Source organism: Ursus arctos, unplaced genomic scaffold (genome assembly GCF_023065955.2).
Source record: "Ursus arctos isolate Adak ecotype North America unplaced genomic scaffold, UrsArc2.0 scaffold_11, whole genome shotgun sequence".
NCBI classification, from domain to species: domain Eukaryota; kingdom Metazoa; phylum Chordata; class Mammalia; order Carnivora; family Ursidae; genus Ursus; species Ursus arctos.
Window position 1 is genome coordinate 66666449 of NW_026622775.1, and position 16849 is coordinate 66683297.

At 53.3% G+C, this 16849-nt stretch overlaps 1 protein-coding gene and 1 long non-coding RNA gene across 4 annotated transcripts in view; one reads left to right on the forward strand and one right to left on the reverse strand.

Moving 5' to 3' along the window:
* Positions 1-1277: 1277 nt before the first annotated feature.
* Positions 1278-7442, reverse strand: LOC130543312 (uncharacterized). The gene is made up of 2 exons (XR_008958563.1): positions 6126-7442; positions 1278-3420 (listed from the first exon to the last, which is right to left on the reverse strand). It is a non-coding gene; the product is annotated as an uncharacterized LOC130543312 (long non-coding RNA).
* Positions 7443-7602: 160 nt separating this feature from the next.
* The window catches only part of EBF2 (EBF transcription factor 2), a 186990-nt gene continuing 177743 nt past the window's right edge, over positions 7603-16849 (forward strand). For all 3 annotated transcript variants that reach the window (XM_057310199.1, XM_026518969.4, XM_026518970.4), the window contains exons 1-5: positions 7603-8294; positions 10739-10895; positions 11924-11987; positions 12286-12341; positions 12827-12900. In XM_057310199.1, coding sequence (XP_057166182.1) covers positions 8164-8294; positions 10739-10895; positions 11924-11987; positions 12286-12341; positions 12827-12900 — 482 coding nt within the window. In that variant the 5' untranslated portion in view covers positions 7603-8163. The remainder of the gene's footprint in view (positions 8295-10738; positions 10896-11923; positions 11988-12285; positions 12342-12826; positions 12901-16849) is intronic.

Below are 16849 nucleotides of genomic sequence, written 5' to 3' on the forward strand. Positions count from 1 at the left end.
AAGAGGACAATTTGCAAATCTGTATATATATAGGCTTCAAAACATGCATAGTCTTGAATTTGCAATTTTATGTTAAGGACTTTATCTCAAGGAAAAAATCATAGTTATGTGAAAAGCTATAGCCACAAGATGTTCATCACAGTGTTGTTTATAATGGTGAATGATTAGAAACAACTTCAACAACAGCAGACTGATTAAACAACTTATGGTATGCCTTTTCCAGGTAATAAAATACTATGCCAATATTAAATGTTACTGTAGGAAAATATTAAATGGTATGGAAATATATGCTATAAGTGAGTCGAAAGATTACAAATCAGAATATAAAAATACGCATAGAAGAAAGACTGGGAGGAAACCCACCGAAATATCAGCAATAGTTTATGTTGATTCAGTTAGGGATTGTTATGAATTTATTCTGTTGTGGTTTTTCATGTTTTTATATTATTTTTTTTCCTGCGATAAACATGCACAGCCTTTGCATAAAAGGTGCAGTTAAAGAGGGGATTCTAGGAGGCTCTAGTCCTGTGGAAAACAAAATTTTGGAACCCCTCTCTTTCTTCTGTCCTCTTTCCCCTTTTCTGCCAACTCCGGGGTCGCTGCATCTGAGTTCTTACGCCTCCTTGCTTCCCTGACCCCCAGCTTCCTTTAAAGCGGGCTCTGGAAAGCGCTGCTCTGGAGCTCAGCTCGGTGGAGACCGTGACCCGTAGCTCCAGGGCGGCCGCGTCTCCCGCCGGGTGAGAGGCTCCTGGCTCTCCCCGAACCACCAATCAACTGGTGTCTGTCACACTAGCGGAAAGACCTTCCCAGAACTCTTTGTGATTTTCTTCAATTCCCTGGTGATTTCCGCTCTCCCAGCACGCCGGGCGGCTGCAGCGGTCCCCACAGCTAACCGCGCTCTGGTCCTGCTTGCGACCTGACAACTGCGGCGCGGGAAAGGCAGTTGAGCCCCCAAAAGCAAACTCCTAGGAAGCATTCCCTCCTCGGGAAGGCCTCCCACTTGATTGCCTTCGTGCCCTTTGACACCTGCGAGCACCAAGCAGGCTCCAAAGCATTTTCCTAGATCGAATTCCATGCTAAACCAAAATGACGCAGCGCCCACCGCGGGAACCAGCCCCGTGCCAGGCCAAAGAGCTGTAGAGACGAGTAAGTCAGAATTCTGGTCTCAAGGGCCTCGCAGGACAGGTAGAGAGAAAAACCACTCCCACAGGAGACTCACGGGACCTAGTGAGGTACAACAAGCAAGCATGATCATGCTCATTTTACAGATGCCGACGTTGAAGGCAAACAAGAGTTTATTGAACACTTACTACGTGCCAGATACTCTCACCTAAACCACCTTCTTACCCGTAAGGCAAGTGTAGCTCTGGAGGCACAAATATCCCCTTTTATCAATAAGGAAACTGAGGTTCAGAGGAATAACACCCCCAGTTCACTGATTAGGAAACTGAGGCTCAGAGAGTCAGATCAAACGCCCAAGACCTCACCAGTAAACGAGCAGCTCTAACACGGGTCTGTGGACACCAAAGCTGAAGAGTTTCTCCTTCGTCGCGCAGTCTGCCCTGTAGGGAGAATTGGAGCGCCCCAACTTGTCCTGGGTCAGAGCCGCAGAATTGTGCGGAGTTGCTAGGGCTTCGTGGCCTTTAGTCCAGCGCCCCCTACATGGTGCGGCTGGCATTGCTCAAAACACTGCTCAAAGAACGGCCGGCCCCTGGGACTGCTCCCACGCGGGTGACCGCCAAGCCTGTGACCCCCTTCTGCTCTCCTTCGGGAAACCAGAATAAGTGGAAGTAAGCCGCCCCTGGAGGGTGGGATGGAGCTGCTCAGCCCGGCGAGCTAGCTCTGTTTTCCCAGCTGGTTCTGGGGTTTCACCTCAGGCGCCACGTCCCGCACTCTCTGGACTCACCCGCCCCGAAATGCGTGTCTAGCTCCCGGAGGTGCAGGGGTGAGGGGGCGTCCCCATTAGACAGAGATGGAATTTCTAGGCCTTGGGTAGCATTTGAAGCGATTCCACCGTTCGAAGTCCAGTTTACACCTTCATAGACAACTTGAAAGCATGCATTTTACCCAAGTGCGCTTTTTTTTTTTCTTCTCGATTTTCTCTCTTGCCACCTGAGGTGTGTGGTGCGGGCGGAGGTGACAGTGATGTGTGTGTGTTGGAGGAAGAGATCTCCTAGTGCCAAACGGAAATTCTAGCTGGTGTCTTATTTGAGTTGCTACCGCCCCCCTCCACTCCCAACTCAGGAGGGGGAGTTGGGAAGACAAGTGTATTGTGGAGAAGAAAGTTGGTTCGGGAAGCCGAGGGTGTGTTTCTGGGGCCCAGGAGGAAGAGGCGACCTGGGGAGGGTGAGTGGGAGTCTTTCGTCACCCCTCCCCTATCCGAGGAGGGCGGTGCCTGATGCGGGCTGCGATCCCCAGCGCACAGAACGCGGAGCGAGCGCGGGGCCGGAGTGAGCGCGTGTACATGTGTGTACGTGAGTGTACGTGTGAAATGTGGCGGCGCCGGCCGCGGCGGAGTGTATGCTCGGCAAAAATATGAATAATCAACACATCGCTCACACCTCCGCCGCGAGCCGGGAGGGAGCTGGGAGGGAGCTGGGAGGTCCCGAGGGTTTTCCCCAGCCGGCTGGCGGGAGGCGGGGACCCCCAGGAAAAGAGGGGGGCATTTCTGAGTAGCTCTTCAGTTATCTTTCCTCTCAACTGAGCTGAGAAACCGAAAAAAAGGTGAGGGAAAAAGTCATATTTAACTTTTTCTGTTTAAAGGCCTAATATTGCACGCCAACTGTGGTGTATTGGAAGTGGAAGACTAGTGTGGGTCTTTGTTCCCAATTTTCCAATTTATTGGTCATCTCCCATCTATTTTGTACATTTGTAAACTGGGAGCAAACAAATCCCACTGAAAGTACTGCTGTCGAGTTTAAGTACAGTGTGTGGCAGTGCCTGGAGTCCAGGAAGTGCTGGGTGAACGTCCCGCCTCGGTTCTTTTGTACCTTACTCTCCGCCTTAACTTGAGTGAAGACCTACTCAACTGGGTCTCTTAATGCCGGTCAATTAGCCCCTCGATCGCAGCGCCTCAAGTGCTGTGGTGACGGAGATGCCAAAACGTCTTTGTGCACAGGTACCTGGAAGGGGCTACAACCCGCGGGTTTACCCCATCGCAGCGCCAGTCGGGGGCTTGGTGCTCAGGCCATTCCACCCGCCCAGGAAGCCAGGCCCCCAGGTTCGCGTGGACGCTGCACGAAGTGCTTCTCTCTGTACAGATCACCTGCCTCCCAAAACACACATCTCCCGGGCAGCCATTCCCGCGGTGCCGCGGGCCCAGTTCCGACGCCAGCTCTCTGAACGTCCAAACGCGGCTGCGTTTGTTCTCTTGACCTTTCTGCTTCTTTGCCTGGGCTCGGGCTCGCTGGCTTTCTGCGCCTGGTATAAGGAAATGGGAAGAAAGGGTGTTTCAGAGCGGGGGATACTGAGGGGAGAGGGAGCAAGCCAGAGAGGAGGAAGAAAAAGAGGAGAGAGAGGAGGAAGAGCTTTCTGGAGTTGCCAAGTGCAAGGGCAGAGCCAGCTCTGGCTCCTTCATTCCATTTTGGGTAAACTCATTGCAGTGACCCGACTGGCCTGGGTGCAAGCAATATCATGTGTCTATAAAACGTTCTTCCATGCCTCAGCATTTCTGCAGCTGTTCCTGCTCCAATTCCCTTCACTACATAAAAACAAATCAAGGAGCAAATCTAACTTCTTACCAAATTGTCCTGAAAGAATTGTTCAGCATGGATGGTGGAGTCCTCCTGATATATTTGCGGTGCATTTGTGAATACAGTACTATCTTTTCTCCCTCCCTCTCCAGGGAATTCTTATTTATGGAGCATATAAGTCCAGTTTCCCCAAGAAAAATACCGACGTTGAAATTTGGAGTGGGAGTTAGTGGAGTTGGATATTTTAAAAAATCATTCCACCAAGAATTGTGAGCTAAATATTCGGCAGGATTCTGAGATGGAGAGCAAATCCATTTATTTCTTTTCCGGCAAATAAAAAGCAAAGGTTCCAACTAAAACAAACACACAAATTGGAAAAATCACTAAGAGAGGCTAACTTGTTCTATTTACAAAGCCCAGACCCACTGTCCCTATGGATCGAATTCCCTGGGTACTGGCCAGGCTCTGTTCTTCCGGCTGCATAGACCCAGGCGCCTCCGTGAGTGTTTGGAGGGTGTGGGTGAAGGTCAGGTTGTAAGGGGGGGGGTGTGTGTTCACACCTCTGATTTCACCCCAGGAGCCTGCCGGACGAGAACGAGGCTTGGTGAACAATTTTCTAAGAACAATTTCCGAACCTCTGACCCGGAGGAGAGATGCGGCGCCCAGGAGACTGGACCGAACGATATTGGGGAAACGGGCTTTAAAACCGATCAGGAGGAAATTGAACATATCGCACTGAGGTGCGGATGTGAAACGTGAACGGAAAGAAAACCGGGGAGTTCCTTGGGAAAAGTGAACAAAGGAGGGGACAGGGTAAAAGACGCAACACCCCCACCCCCACCTCAATTTTGTGTAAATAGAATGTCGTGAAGAATTTTAATAATGGTCATTTTAGACTTTTCTTGACCCTGGCAAGGGGCAGAACGAAGCTCGCGGGCGGGAGCCGAGGATGCGCTCGCGGGCTCCGCACCCCCGCAGGGCCGGACTTCCCCGGGCCGCAGCTGCGCCAGCCTGGCCCCCGCGCGGCTCAGGGCGGGATTTCTGCGGCGTTCTCTAAAAGGTTTGTTGAGGGTAGCCGGCGGCTACAGAGACGGGAGTGACCCTCTAGGAGCAGCCGCTCACTTCATCACCAACCAACGCTCCTTCTGCGCGGGTGGCCAACTCTGCGTCCATCCTCCCCCCAAACCAACACAAACCTAATTAAACCCAACTCATTTGGCAGAGACGCGCCCTGCTCCCCAAAGGTCGAAGCGCCGCCTCATTGGGCCCGAGGCTGCTCCCCCTCCACTCCCAGTCCCCTCAGCCCTCCTTCCTGTGCTAGCCCAGGAACTTCGCCCCCGCCCAAAGGGAACTTGGACGCCCGCGGCTCACAGCCGGTGGGCCCCCGGCAGCGTGGCGGCTGTTTGCCGGAGCGCCCTAAAGCAGCGCGGGGAGGGCGTCCCAAGCGCAGCCCGCTAGGAGGGGTGAGGTGCAGCGCCCCTCTCCTCCCAGGTCAAAGTTCCGGGTCTCGACTCTCCCAAACTACCTCCCTGCAGCGCACCATGGCCCCAGAACTTGTCTCAGGGAGGTGGGGTGGGGGCGCCCGCACGGCGCGGCCGTCTGGTTTGGGGCGGACAGCAGCGAGCCGGGAGAAAGGACGAATTCATTCGCTTCCTGAGGGGCATAATTTGGGTGGCAGCTGTTGCGGGAGAGAAGAGCCAGCGTCCTCGACCCGGGCTCTGCCCTTTAACCCCAGCTACCCCGGACCTGAGGGGCAGGCTGTCCGGCCAGGCTCGGGCCCACTGACGCCTCGCCGTCCCTCGGACTGCGTTCGGTACCTCTCTTGGGCAGCGTGGAGGTACAGGAGTTCAGAGGCCCCTTGAAAAAAATCGCCCGGCTCATCAACACATCTTGAGGGACTCGAGGGCTGTTCCACACTCTCCGCCGCCACCCGAGGCGAGGCGTCGGCTCCGCTGGGCACAGACCGCAGATGAGAGCGGGTCTGGGTGGTTTAGGTTCAGAGAGATTTATAGAGAGCAGGCCGGGGTAGAAGGCTCCGAGAGCTTACTGTTTGCAGGGACCGAAATTATCCATAAAGACTGCATATAATAGAGAATTGCCAGATTGAAACAGGGTAGAAGTTTCAATTCTACAAATTTCTCTCCCACCCTCCTTCTTTCTATGGACAACTCCTATCTTGGTTTTTACAACACTCCCGTGCCATATCCTGGCGCCCAGTCTTTCATCATTGCTCCGTTTTGTCCAACAGGACCAAGCCAGAGCCCTGGGGTCGCAGTGCCACAATCAACACAACCCAGAGGCGGTGGTTTCACGTTCTCCGCCCCCTAAATCAACTACCTCAATCCCTGGACCCTGGGTTTGTGCATAAAGGTTTCGCTCACCCTCCCCCACCCCCTCCTCATTGGTTTTCAAGTGAGTATCTGCAGTAGAGACCTGCTCATCCTGAGCGCGATCCGCTGGCGCAGTCTACGGTCGCGGTTTGCCCCTGGGGTAGAGCAGAGGCGCAGACTGGTCCCTCTCTCAAGAGAGCTGCATTTTCTGAAAGTGCGAGCTTCCAGTCCGCTCTAGCGAATGAGTTGCAAGGCGCTGTGTCCTCTAGCGGCAAACTCTCGCAGTTCATTTCTGAGCGCTCACCTACACCTAAGGGATCTGGTCGAGAGTCAATTCATGCTCAAATTTGAGTCCTAAATGGGGGGAAAGTCTCCTGAATGTAATCCAGGCTTTAGCCAAGGCCCTCTCAGTAATGAAGCCGGGAGGCTCGGGCGCAGTCGCTCGAACTGTGGAACAGCTGATTTGTCTCCTCCATGGCAGATGGTCTTTGAGCACAGATTTGCATTCATTGTCTTCAAATCTGTTTTCGCGCTGGTGTTCTAGATTTCAGCAGCAGATCTATGCGCAGATCAGAATACAAAAGGAGAAGCAAGAAAATAACACCCAGCCAGGAGGATTTTTAATAGGCACCGCGAGCTGCCCGGCGTAGTTAAAAAGCCGTCTAGGGTTTCAGCTGTTTGGCTGAGCTGCCGCCGCTTCCCGGCCACCAGCCCGCGGGCAGCAACGATGCGACCGCGCGCCGTGGGCAAAGTTTCCGCGACTTCCCCACTGCCTTTCTGCAGCTCCTCTGCTGGCTCCCCAGGGCTTCGGGAACTGGAGGGGGGTGGATTGGGGGGGGGGGGGGCTCCCGGGACAACGCTGGGAAGCTCTCGCACTCAGCGAACCACGATCTGTCAGCAAGCTCTCATCTGCACGGGTGCGACTCCGGCTTGTGTCTGCCCGGGGGTGTTTTCCTTAGCTCCTTGACCGTTTTCCGTGACACTCTATTTATTTGAAGAGCACTTGAGCCTTGCTCGTCCCCCACCCTGCTGCTTTCATTCATATATCCTCCTCTCTCAACAACTTGTAAACCGTACACAAAATCTGAGTGTCACCATGAAACTCCAGGAGACTTGGGGAGAGCCATTCAGGGAACTGGGGTGCTCTGGGGAACGTTTGTACAAAACATAAGTACATGTGGTCACACTCCCCGCTTCTTCACAAACATGCACACAGATTCACGCCCCGAGAATGAGAATGAATATGCCTCCCCGCAGGCTACAAAAATTTGCATCTAGTGGCAGGATCCACGGAGGCTTCCCGCTCTCGCGGCCAGACTAAGCTGGCACATCCCAACTTGCAAGGCCTGACTACTCGGATTCATCTCGAGATTTGGGGGCCCCAGCCCACGCACGCACACGGGGTTCGGGCAAGGACGCAGCGTCCACGGCTTTCTGTCCCCTTTCACCTCCCGGACTCCCAGCAACGCCGAGCGCGGCGCGCGCCGCCGGAGGACGTCGGCCCGGCCTGCCCAGCGCCGGCCAATCCCGAGCGTCCATGCAAATGAGGCTCCTTATCGGGCCGCGGCTCCGCCTCCCGCGGCCGCGGCCGTAGTAACCCATTCATGGGGCCGGCGCGCGGCTGCAGCCCGGCTCCGCGGTGCTCGCAGCCACCGCCTCCTCTCCGCTCCGGGTCTTCCCCTTCCTTTTACAACTGATCCTGTTGGGGATTTTTTTTTTTTTCTAAATTCGAGCGGTGGGGAGGAGCAGGGAGGGGGGGGACCAGGAGGAAGGGGAGAGATTAGGCAGCCATCAATCTCCTCCTGTTTCTCCCAGAACAGGTGATGCTTCTAAATTGTGATCACTTTCTGGAGGCAGCGCTGCGGCTGGAAGGATGCGAGCGACCTAGGACGGAGGCCCTGAGGCGGCAGATCTGAACTTGTGGAAGATAAATAGCAAACTTTAACTACATCGTCCGCACCTCACGCGCGAAGCAAAGGACGGGTTATCTCTTTTTATCCCCCCAAGAGAGACTCGAACTTCAGCTCTTGATCCCTTTTCTTGGATTGCTTTGGAGGAGACGGTTTGGTGACAGCATTGGGAACAGTAGGGACAGTGTTGTAACTCGAATTTTTAAAGCGACAGTAGACCATACTTTTTAAATGTTTGGGATTCAAGATACTTTAGGAAGAGGACCAGCTCTGAAAGAGAAATCTCTGGGTGCCGAGATGGATTCGGTCAGGTCCTGGGTCCGGAATGTCGGTGTGGTGGACGCCAATGTCGCGGCTCAGAGGTAACGATACGGTCTCGCAATTATTACGTTCTTAAAGTCTTTTCATCGTTCCCCTTCTCGCTCTCACCGTCTGTCTGTGTGCCCCCTCCCTCTCCCCCCATCTGTCGCCCTGGCCCCGCGCGCTGGAGCTCGACCTAGGGCAGGCAGGTCGCTGCAGTCAGGGGGACACTTACCCGCAGCCAACACTCGAGTTTCCGAGCTGCCTGGGTCGTTTGTGTTTCTCCCCCACTCCTTCCCCACAGACCGCTCTTTGGGAAGAAAAATAAAGTGGCATCCAACGCCTGCCCTTAGTCCTGCGATGCGGGCCCCGCCGGGAACCAAGCGCGAGGACGGGAGCAGCGGCGGCGGTGGGAGAGCCGGCTTCCCGGCGCCTCCCGGGTTTCGCCACGCCGCTTTGCAAGCGCCTCTCCTCCCGCATCTTGCCGGGTGATTCCTGAAGGCCGGAAGCCCCGCGGCCAGATGGCGGCGGCGACGCGAGGAGTGGCAGAGGCCGGAGCCGCTGCTGGGAAGGCAAAGCAGCCTGGAGCTCCAGGGCTGGGGGCAGGCTGGAGGGTCCAGGCGCAGAGATAAAACAGTGGACCAGACGCACGGAAGAGGGGGTGAGGGGAGAGAAGAGATTAAAAAGAAAAGACGAAGGAGTAACAGTAGAAAGAGCCGCAGAAGAAGAAAGGCGAGGAGAGGAGACGGGCCGCAAACGCAGGGATTAGCAGCCTTTAGTTTTGCTAGTTACTGAAGTTGACTTTGTTTCTAAGCGTCCGCGTGCTAAGATAGTAAACACCCTGTCTAGGGTGCCACCCCACGAAGACATTCTGGTCCCTTTCCCTCATCACCACTACTGAGCTGGGATTTGAGGTCTCCGCGTCCTTGCCTTCGAAAGACAGCCTTCCTCCCACAAACCCCAAAGAGCCCAAGAACTTCTTCCCACGACTCCAGCCTTCCTATCCGCTCTCCTAGCCATCTCCCTCTGACATCACGCAGAGAAATGACTCCTTTCCCAGACAGGCCACGTCTCCAGGTGTCCCGGGTAGAGCGAACCAGCCGCCACCCTTGGAGGAGAGGAGACCGGGGCGGTCCGCGGCTCCCTCCCTTCTGCCGTAGCCGGGGGCGCTCCTATATCCCCCCCCCCCCCCCTGGCAGACAGCGCGAGACAGAGGCGGCTTTCCGCCGAGGTCTGGGGACTCGCAGGGCTCAGGAGGAGGGAAATCAGGCAGCTTCGCAGAGCCGGCTCCGAGGCGCATTTCCTTAGCCAAGCACTTTAAGACACCTCCTCTACTTTTCTCCTTTACCCGGATCAAATAATTGTTAAACGTGGAATAGGAAGCCCGAGTGGCGGACTCCAGCCAAAATTTTACGCCATTCAAAAGAGTGAAAGTGCTCGCGCCCTAGGGTACGAGGTCCGGAGATCCCAGCGCCGCGGGGCAGCACTGGCCATCTGCGCGCTCGCCTGGGCCCTGAGACTTCTGTTAAATGTGATCTGGCGGCTAGTTTGTCCCCGGCCGCGACAGGTCTGCAGGGAGGTGTGTGCACACACTCAAAACGCTCGAGGGCGCCTCCCGGGTCCTCCAACATGGGTTTCGCGGTCGGCGGGTTTGGCTGGCGCCGCCGGGAGATGCAGCTTAAGCGGGGATCCCCTTGGCCCCAGGCGAGGACGCTCTCTGCCTCTTAATAACATTTTGCCTTCTCCAAGCGCAGCAGTTCTGGGGGGCGGGGTCCCCAGTATCACTTCGTTCGCAGTGGCCCGCGATCCTTGGTCCCAGGGATTCCACTCTGCCACTGTCCCGGGCACAACTTTTCGGAAGAGCGAGGGAAGCGGGAGGAGAGGCCTCTCCCTGTAAGACCGAGGCTTGGGCTCTGGGTTTCCCGCCTGCCCCCAGGAGGTTCCCCACCCACCAACTTTTGGAGAAAGCAAAGAGGGCGTGTAGTGGGCAGTAGCAATAGGTCAGATAACTCCAGTGAAGATGAAGGAAAAGGGTCACTTCTTCAAAAGTAAGGAGCCATTTATTGCCCTAACCGGGGTGCCTAGTTCCAAATCCTAACCCAGCCAGCGGCTCCACCTGAGGGTGAAGACAGGGGGGGCTCTTATGGGATAAGACTTGGGCCGCCTCCTTCGGGACTGCTTTGGGCCTTGGTCTACAGCCGGGATCCTTTGGTCTCCACTACAGGCTATGAGCTGCTGGGCGCTGGGACACCCAGAGGCTCGAACAGCCAGCAGTGGCGGTGCACAGGGGCGTTGGCCCCGTCAGCAGACCCCTGTGGCTACTGCAACTACTCGGAAAGAGTCCCCTCTTCTTAAACTGAATTGCAAAAAGGTCTGAGGGGCCCAGAACTCTGGACCCGAGACCAGGACCCTTGACCCTCCTCGGTATTTGTGTGGGCACGTTGGTAACATGGTGTCTTTCTCTCCTTCCCTCTGTCCGGTGTCCCCCGTGTCTCTTTCTGTGCAGCGGAGTCGCCCTGTCCCGGGCCCACTTTGAGAAGCAGCCTCCCTCCAACTTGAGGAAATCCAACTTCTTTCACTTCGTTCTGGCACTCTATGACAGGCAGGGGCAGCCAGTGGAGATTGAGCGCACAGCCTTCGTTGATTTTGTGGAGAACGACAAAGTAAGCAGAGGTCCCCCTCTTCTCCTCATGGCCTAATAACTACCTCCTTGCAAAGCACTAAAGATTCCATCTGTCACTCGTGGCACTTTTCCACTCACATCATCAGGAATGATAAATCGAGGCTTCTCGCCCCAGCCTCTGAATCAGTTGATTTCTGGGCACCTCCTTCAGTTCCAACTCCGGTACCACACGCTGCGGGAGCACGGGCGGCTCTGCGTACCGGACTCTGGGTCATTAGCAGAGCCTGGTCATCGACTGACCGTGGAGCAAACACCCTTCAGACCAGAGCATGCCCTTCTCCGGGTTACTTTTTGTTATTTTGCACCTGCCAGCACTGGCAGAGTGGAGACCCAGAGCCTAGTCTTGGCCCGCCTTCCCCGTTGAGCCTTCTCTCCCACTTTTACTCCCCAGTGCAGCGTCCACTCCTGACCCGGGCTTGGCTTTGGGGGCTGGATTCGATCTCAGATGAAATGGACGTGTGAGGAAAGGAAAGTCTCTCGCCCTCTCTGGGCCTGCGAGCTTTAGGGCAGGAGCTTCCTGAGGCTCCCCTCGAATCTAGGCCTGGGTCCCTGAGCTTGTGGCCCCAGAGTCTCTAGTCTTGGTGGGATAGAGCCAAATGCTGCCCTTGCAAATGACAGGTCCCTGCATCTTTCTGCCAAGGGAAGTCTTGGGGCTTCTTAAGGATGGACAGAGCCCGTTGGGTTGGGTGGGGCCTGTTTAAAGGCATCCTTGGCTCAGTGTCCTATTGTCACAGCTTGGGGGGGGTCACACTTCTGAGGACATTTTTAAGCGGGAGGGACAGAGGGGTTGGAGAGGGTCAAGTGGCCTGAGCCATAGCCAGGTTTCAGAGGTTGACCTGGCAGACGTTCCTGCCCTTTGACCTGGGGCTGGGCAGGGGGTTCTTCAAAGCTGCTGAGTGAGCTGGAGAAAGGCTGCGGGAGGCGGTGTGGAGCGCGCTCTCTAGTTTTTCCTTCATTGGGTGGGGGGTGCTGGAAGGCAAGGGACTCGAACGCTGCCTGTCTTTTCAGGAGCAAGGCAACGAGAAGACCAACAACGGCACCCACTATAAGTTACAGCTCCTCTACAGCAATGGTGAGCGCCTAGCGCCGGCTGCGGCGCCCGCACGTTTCTCTTGCTAGAAGGGCAGCTGACCACGTCGCAGTCGCTATCGGGCAGCCTCCAGGCCAGGGGAGCGCAGGGCTGCGGGAGGCTCGGTCAGGGCCAGGGGCGGGCAGGCGGTCTTTGCTCCCAGGACCGCACAGCCGGAGTGCTTGCCCGCAGTTGGGAGGCTGGAGCGGCTGCCTGGGCCGCCCTCCCCACAGCCAGGATGGGTTTGGGTGCCGTCAGCGGCTCCGCGGCCCTTACCTGGTGCCCGCCCCCTCCCCCGCAGGCGTCCGCACGGAGCAGGACCTGTACGTCAGGCTCATCGACTCGGTCACCAAGCAGGTGAGCCGGCGGGTCCACCCGTCTCCTCTTCTCCGGACCACCCCCCCCCCTCTCCGCCGCCTGCCCCTGACCTCTGCCCACCCCCCACGGTTTCCTGGGTCAGACTTCATATGCCTCACCATATCAACTAGCACATTGTCCAACCTGGAGAACAATTTTTTGTTTCTTGTCCTGTTTCTTACTGGTTGGGGTTAGGGTAGGGGAGCAAGGGGGCGAAGAGAGGAAGCAATTGGTGAGAGATCCCGTCCCCCCAAAATTCGTTTTTGCAGGAAATATGTCCTCACTAGGGCAAACTTCTCTATTATACTTTCACTTGAGTTAATCAGGCCACAGCTCAGGTTCTGTGCTAACTCTAATGAGGCAGTGGGCGGAGGGGGAAAAACCAATTCTGTGCTTGTTCTGAAGTCCCCTTTCCTTTGTCTCTCCATTGCCGTCATATCTTCCCTTCCTGCCCTATCCTCCCCACCACCCCCACTCCTTTGCAGCCCATAGCTTACGAGGGACAAAATAAGAATCCAGAAATGTGCCGAGTTCTCCTGACGCACGAAGTGATGTGCAGGTAAGGGTCGCTTTTTCCTGCGGGCTTTGCTGGAAAGCGGGGCGGTGAGCCGCGCTAGCCGGCTTGGTGCGTCCCCGGCATTGACTTTCAGGAGTCCTGGCTCCAGGGGAGGGAGGCCTTACCCTGGGGGCTGATCTGCTAGAACTCCCCCTTTAAAGGACAGATTCTTAGAGCATATCCGTTAGGACTCCAAAAGGAAACCCAGAAGCACTCAGAATTTCACCCCCCTGGCATCTCAGGAGTTTCCTCCGTTATGAGGAGGAAGTTTCTGCTGTCCATCGGTCAGTGGTAGCGTGGGGAGAGGCCAGGCAGCCCTCGGCCAAGTTTGGGGTCTCCAACTTTCCCTGAACGGGTCTCCACCCGAGGTCCACACTGCAGGTTCCTGCCTGTCCTTCCCGCTCTGGGTAGATTTCCAGGAGGGGCCACTTGTGGAGTACGGAGTCAAAGTACTGGAAAGACTTGCAGTCTGGGAAAGGGAACCCCCACCCCCACCCCAGCCTCTGAGGCACCTGTCTGTGATGCGGAAGGGTTTCCTTCCTCCTGGGATGCTGCTTCTCCAATGATTTCACTTGTCAGCGGGAGTTTCTGAGGTCTGGAGAAACTACTGGGAAGAAAGAGCAGTTCCGTTGACCGCTAGTGGAAGAGGCTGGGAGAGGACCCCAGCAGGGGGGTCCGGAGCAACAGTTGGATTCTGAGCATCAAGTTGTGAGAGGTGTCTACTCAGATTCCTTCATTTTCCCCTATCTTCTTTCTGGAGACCAATCATTCCATTTTGAGTCCTTTCTTCTGCTTGTCTAGAAGAGAATTAAAAATTAGAAGAAATTTATCCATGCACTTAATTATTCATTCTTTCAACAAACGTTTGAGTATTGGGGACCCCCACAGCAAACGAGAGAGAGGCTATAAAAAGGAAACTCTGGAAAGAGGTGGTTATTTTACTCTAAACGTTTAAATGTCAAGTCCATGCATGTTTTTCTTCCTCCCAAATCTCGTACAGGAGAGAAAGTCTCAGTTCTTCCTTACTCTCTGCTGTTGCCCCAGTGAACGTCCACCAGCTCCAGACTCGCTAGTTTTGGGTAATTGCAGACGATCTGATTTAGTTTGGACTGTTTTATGGGCAGCTCCCAGCAGCCCCGGCTCCCTCCCAAACCAGTCAGAAAGAAACCATAACAATCAGCCATGTTTGTTTTGGTTTTGACCAAGTATTAGAAAAACAAACTTTGCCAAATGCAAAGTTCAATTCCGCCAGTGGCCTGGGTGGAGGGGAATGGAGCTTCCCTGCCCGAGTAGCTGGGAGAGGCCATGGGTGACGGAGTGAGCAGATAGCCACTCCATTATCCCAGGGCCCTTGATAGATTCGTTCAGAAAGCAAATGCAATTCCAAAAAGAACTTGCATGTAATACCTAGATTAAATAGTTAGAACACTTTGATTTGGTTGGCTAATTGAAGGACTTTTTTTTTTTATCCCTCTTTATACTTTTAAATGTCTTTGTTTGGAGAGATTATCTTCTTAAAAGAAAAGAAAACAAATGCCCAAACTGGCCCATTGTCTGACGAATTATACCTATCACTTTAAATAACACTCGCATGCCCTATCCAGCTGTAGTTAAGGCTGACATTTTTATTTTTAAGCCCAATCAAATCCTCCTCATTTTATGCTGTTTAAGAAACAGCATCAATTTTTAAAGCCTCTAGTTTAGTCTGCATTAGTAACACAATATAAAAATTTAATGTACTGTAACTTCTCTGCATCTGAGACCCGGGAAGACGCTCTGCGATTTTCGTCCCAAAAGTAGAATTTAAAACAAATAGTAATTATGGGTAAAGAAATGATCCATTGGATGGGTACTGTGTATGGAGTGTGTGTGTGTGTGTGTGTGTGTGTGTGTGTGTATGTGTTGGGAGATACCTGGGATGGTGACAAATACTGGGTGTATCCAGAGGGGAAGATCTCAATTTGTCAGCCAGAGTTGGTTGATTCTCCAGTAAAGGAAGAAAGTTCCTTCTCCCACATTTTAGGGGCCAGGGAGAGCAGTCAGTGATTGAGGGATGAATCAGATGCGCTGTTCTGAGGGGTTACTGCTCACTCTTAGTTCCCTTTGCGTGGTGCTCTTGAGCGTACCTGCGAATTTCCCTGAATGGTTTTATGTTCTGTAATCCTTAGGAAAAAAAGCTCATAGCTTGGCGTTGAGCTTTCAGAGGGAATAAAATAAAATCTCTTTAGGAATAACTTTTTCTCCCTTCCCCAGTTGTCTCTGTTCCTCTCTTCCCTGCTTTAGTTCATTTTGCCAATTATTAGCAAGGAGAAATCTAGCTGTTATGTTGCTGCCAGCCACCCCTGTGCCCTCAATGCTCAGAGGGTTAAAAGATATTATAATTTGAACAGAAGTCGTCTCAAGGCCTACAGCTGGCTAATAACAGAGTTGTATTGAGCGCGAGCAAACCCCACAGCTGTGACTTTTCGCCACAAGGCGCAGGCTAGACAGGGCCCTAATCAGATGGGCCAGCCGGGCAGTGGGGCCAGTGTCTTTATCGGCCAGATGGTGTGAATTTAGACACTTTTGTTATGCAATCGCAGGGAGGAGTTGGGGAGAAGAAAACAAAACAAAAGCCACCATGCTGTGCGCTTATTTGAGTTTGAAATTAGAGACAGATTTTTGAAAGTTGAGGGTTGAATTTTAAAAACGATTTTGGAGGGGAAAGGGCACATTCGCTTGTCTTGAGCAGGAGTTTGACTGACTGGACACCCTGTGTCCAAGGCTGGGGCTTTTTTCTTCTCCAACCATCCCTTATCCCCCTTTTTTCTTCCTTTCGGAAAAATGCAGGTAAGATTCAGGATTGGGATGCAATTTTCCATATTCTCCCTGCCTCGTCCCCAACTTGGTTTATTTTGTCTCTTCCCCTCTCTAAAGACTGTGTGAGATGGGGAGGATCAGAGAGGCCTGTAGTGTTTGAGGGGAAAGGTCCTCTGAGTAAGAATTAGACTAAAATAAACCAAACCCAGCCAAACTGTGGAGTGGAGGACCAACCTGCCTTTTCAATCATTAGGGAGAAAGTCCTTCTGAGCCTCTCCGTGATAGTTAGGAACACAATCAACCTAGTACCAAGTTCAGTTTCCTCTTCTCTTTGTTTATCTTCCCCCTTCCTTTCCTATTTTACAGTCTTGCTCGGTTTTAAAAACACTTACCAGGAACTTCAGACCTAGAGACTTGCTAATTAGAAGATAACCCTATTAAGCCTTTTCTCTCAAGTAGCCAAACCTGACGTTGGTCGCACAGGCTTTGTCTCTACAGCAAGGGGAGAGGAGAATGGAGTTTGTTATCTCAGTAATTCAGGGCCCTAGTCCTTCAGGTTCATCATGCACACATCTGATCCCAGAGTGATTGTTTAGAGAACATGGATTCATGAATGTCCTCCACTTTCCACTTCCCCTTGCTTATGTTAATATTACCGGCATGAGGATGGAAAGCCATTTAAGAAACCAGATTAAAAAAAATAACTAGGACATCTTGATGAGAACATTTCTTTAAAAAAAAGAAAAGAAAAGAAAGGAAAAGAATTAGTTTTGCCTCACCCAGAGAAATTTTGAGAAGGGCTCAGTTGGAGCACATGCAGTCCCCCTCTATTATTTTTATACCTTTACTATTTCAGTCCGGCCACCAAGTGAGTGTCTTCTACATATTTTCTGTGCTATTAACATTAGAGATTATACTTAAATACGTTATTGTTGGAACATGGAAGGTTGGGTCCTAAAGTGTCTCTGCATTTTTCTTTGAATATCGTTTCCTTTACCGATGAGATTCTCCACATTGTATTGCACTGGCACCAGACTTACATTTTTATCTGTTTTTCTTCTCCTTCAGAGAAAATCCCCATGGAAAGCAGCTGAATTCAGCTGAGCAATTTTGCAAACTTACTCGGCCTCTTCAGAATCATTCCTTCTCAAAC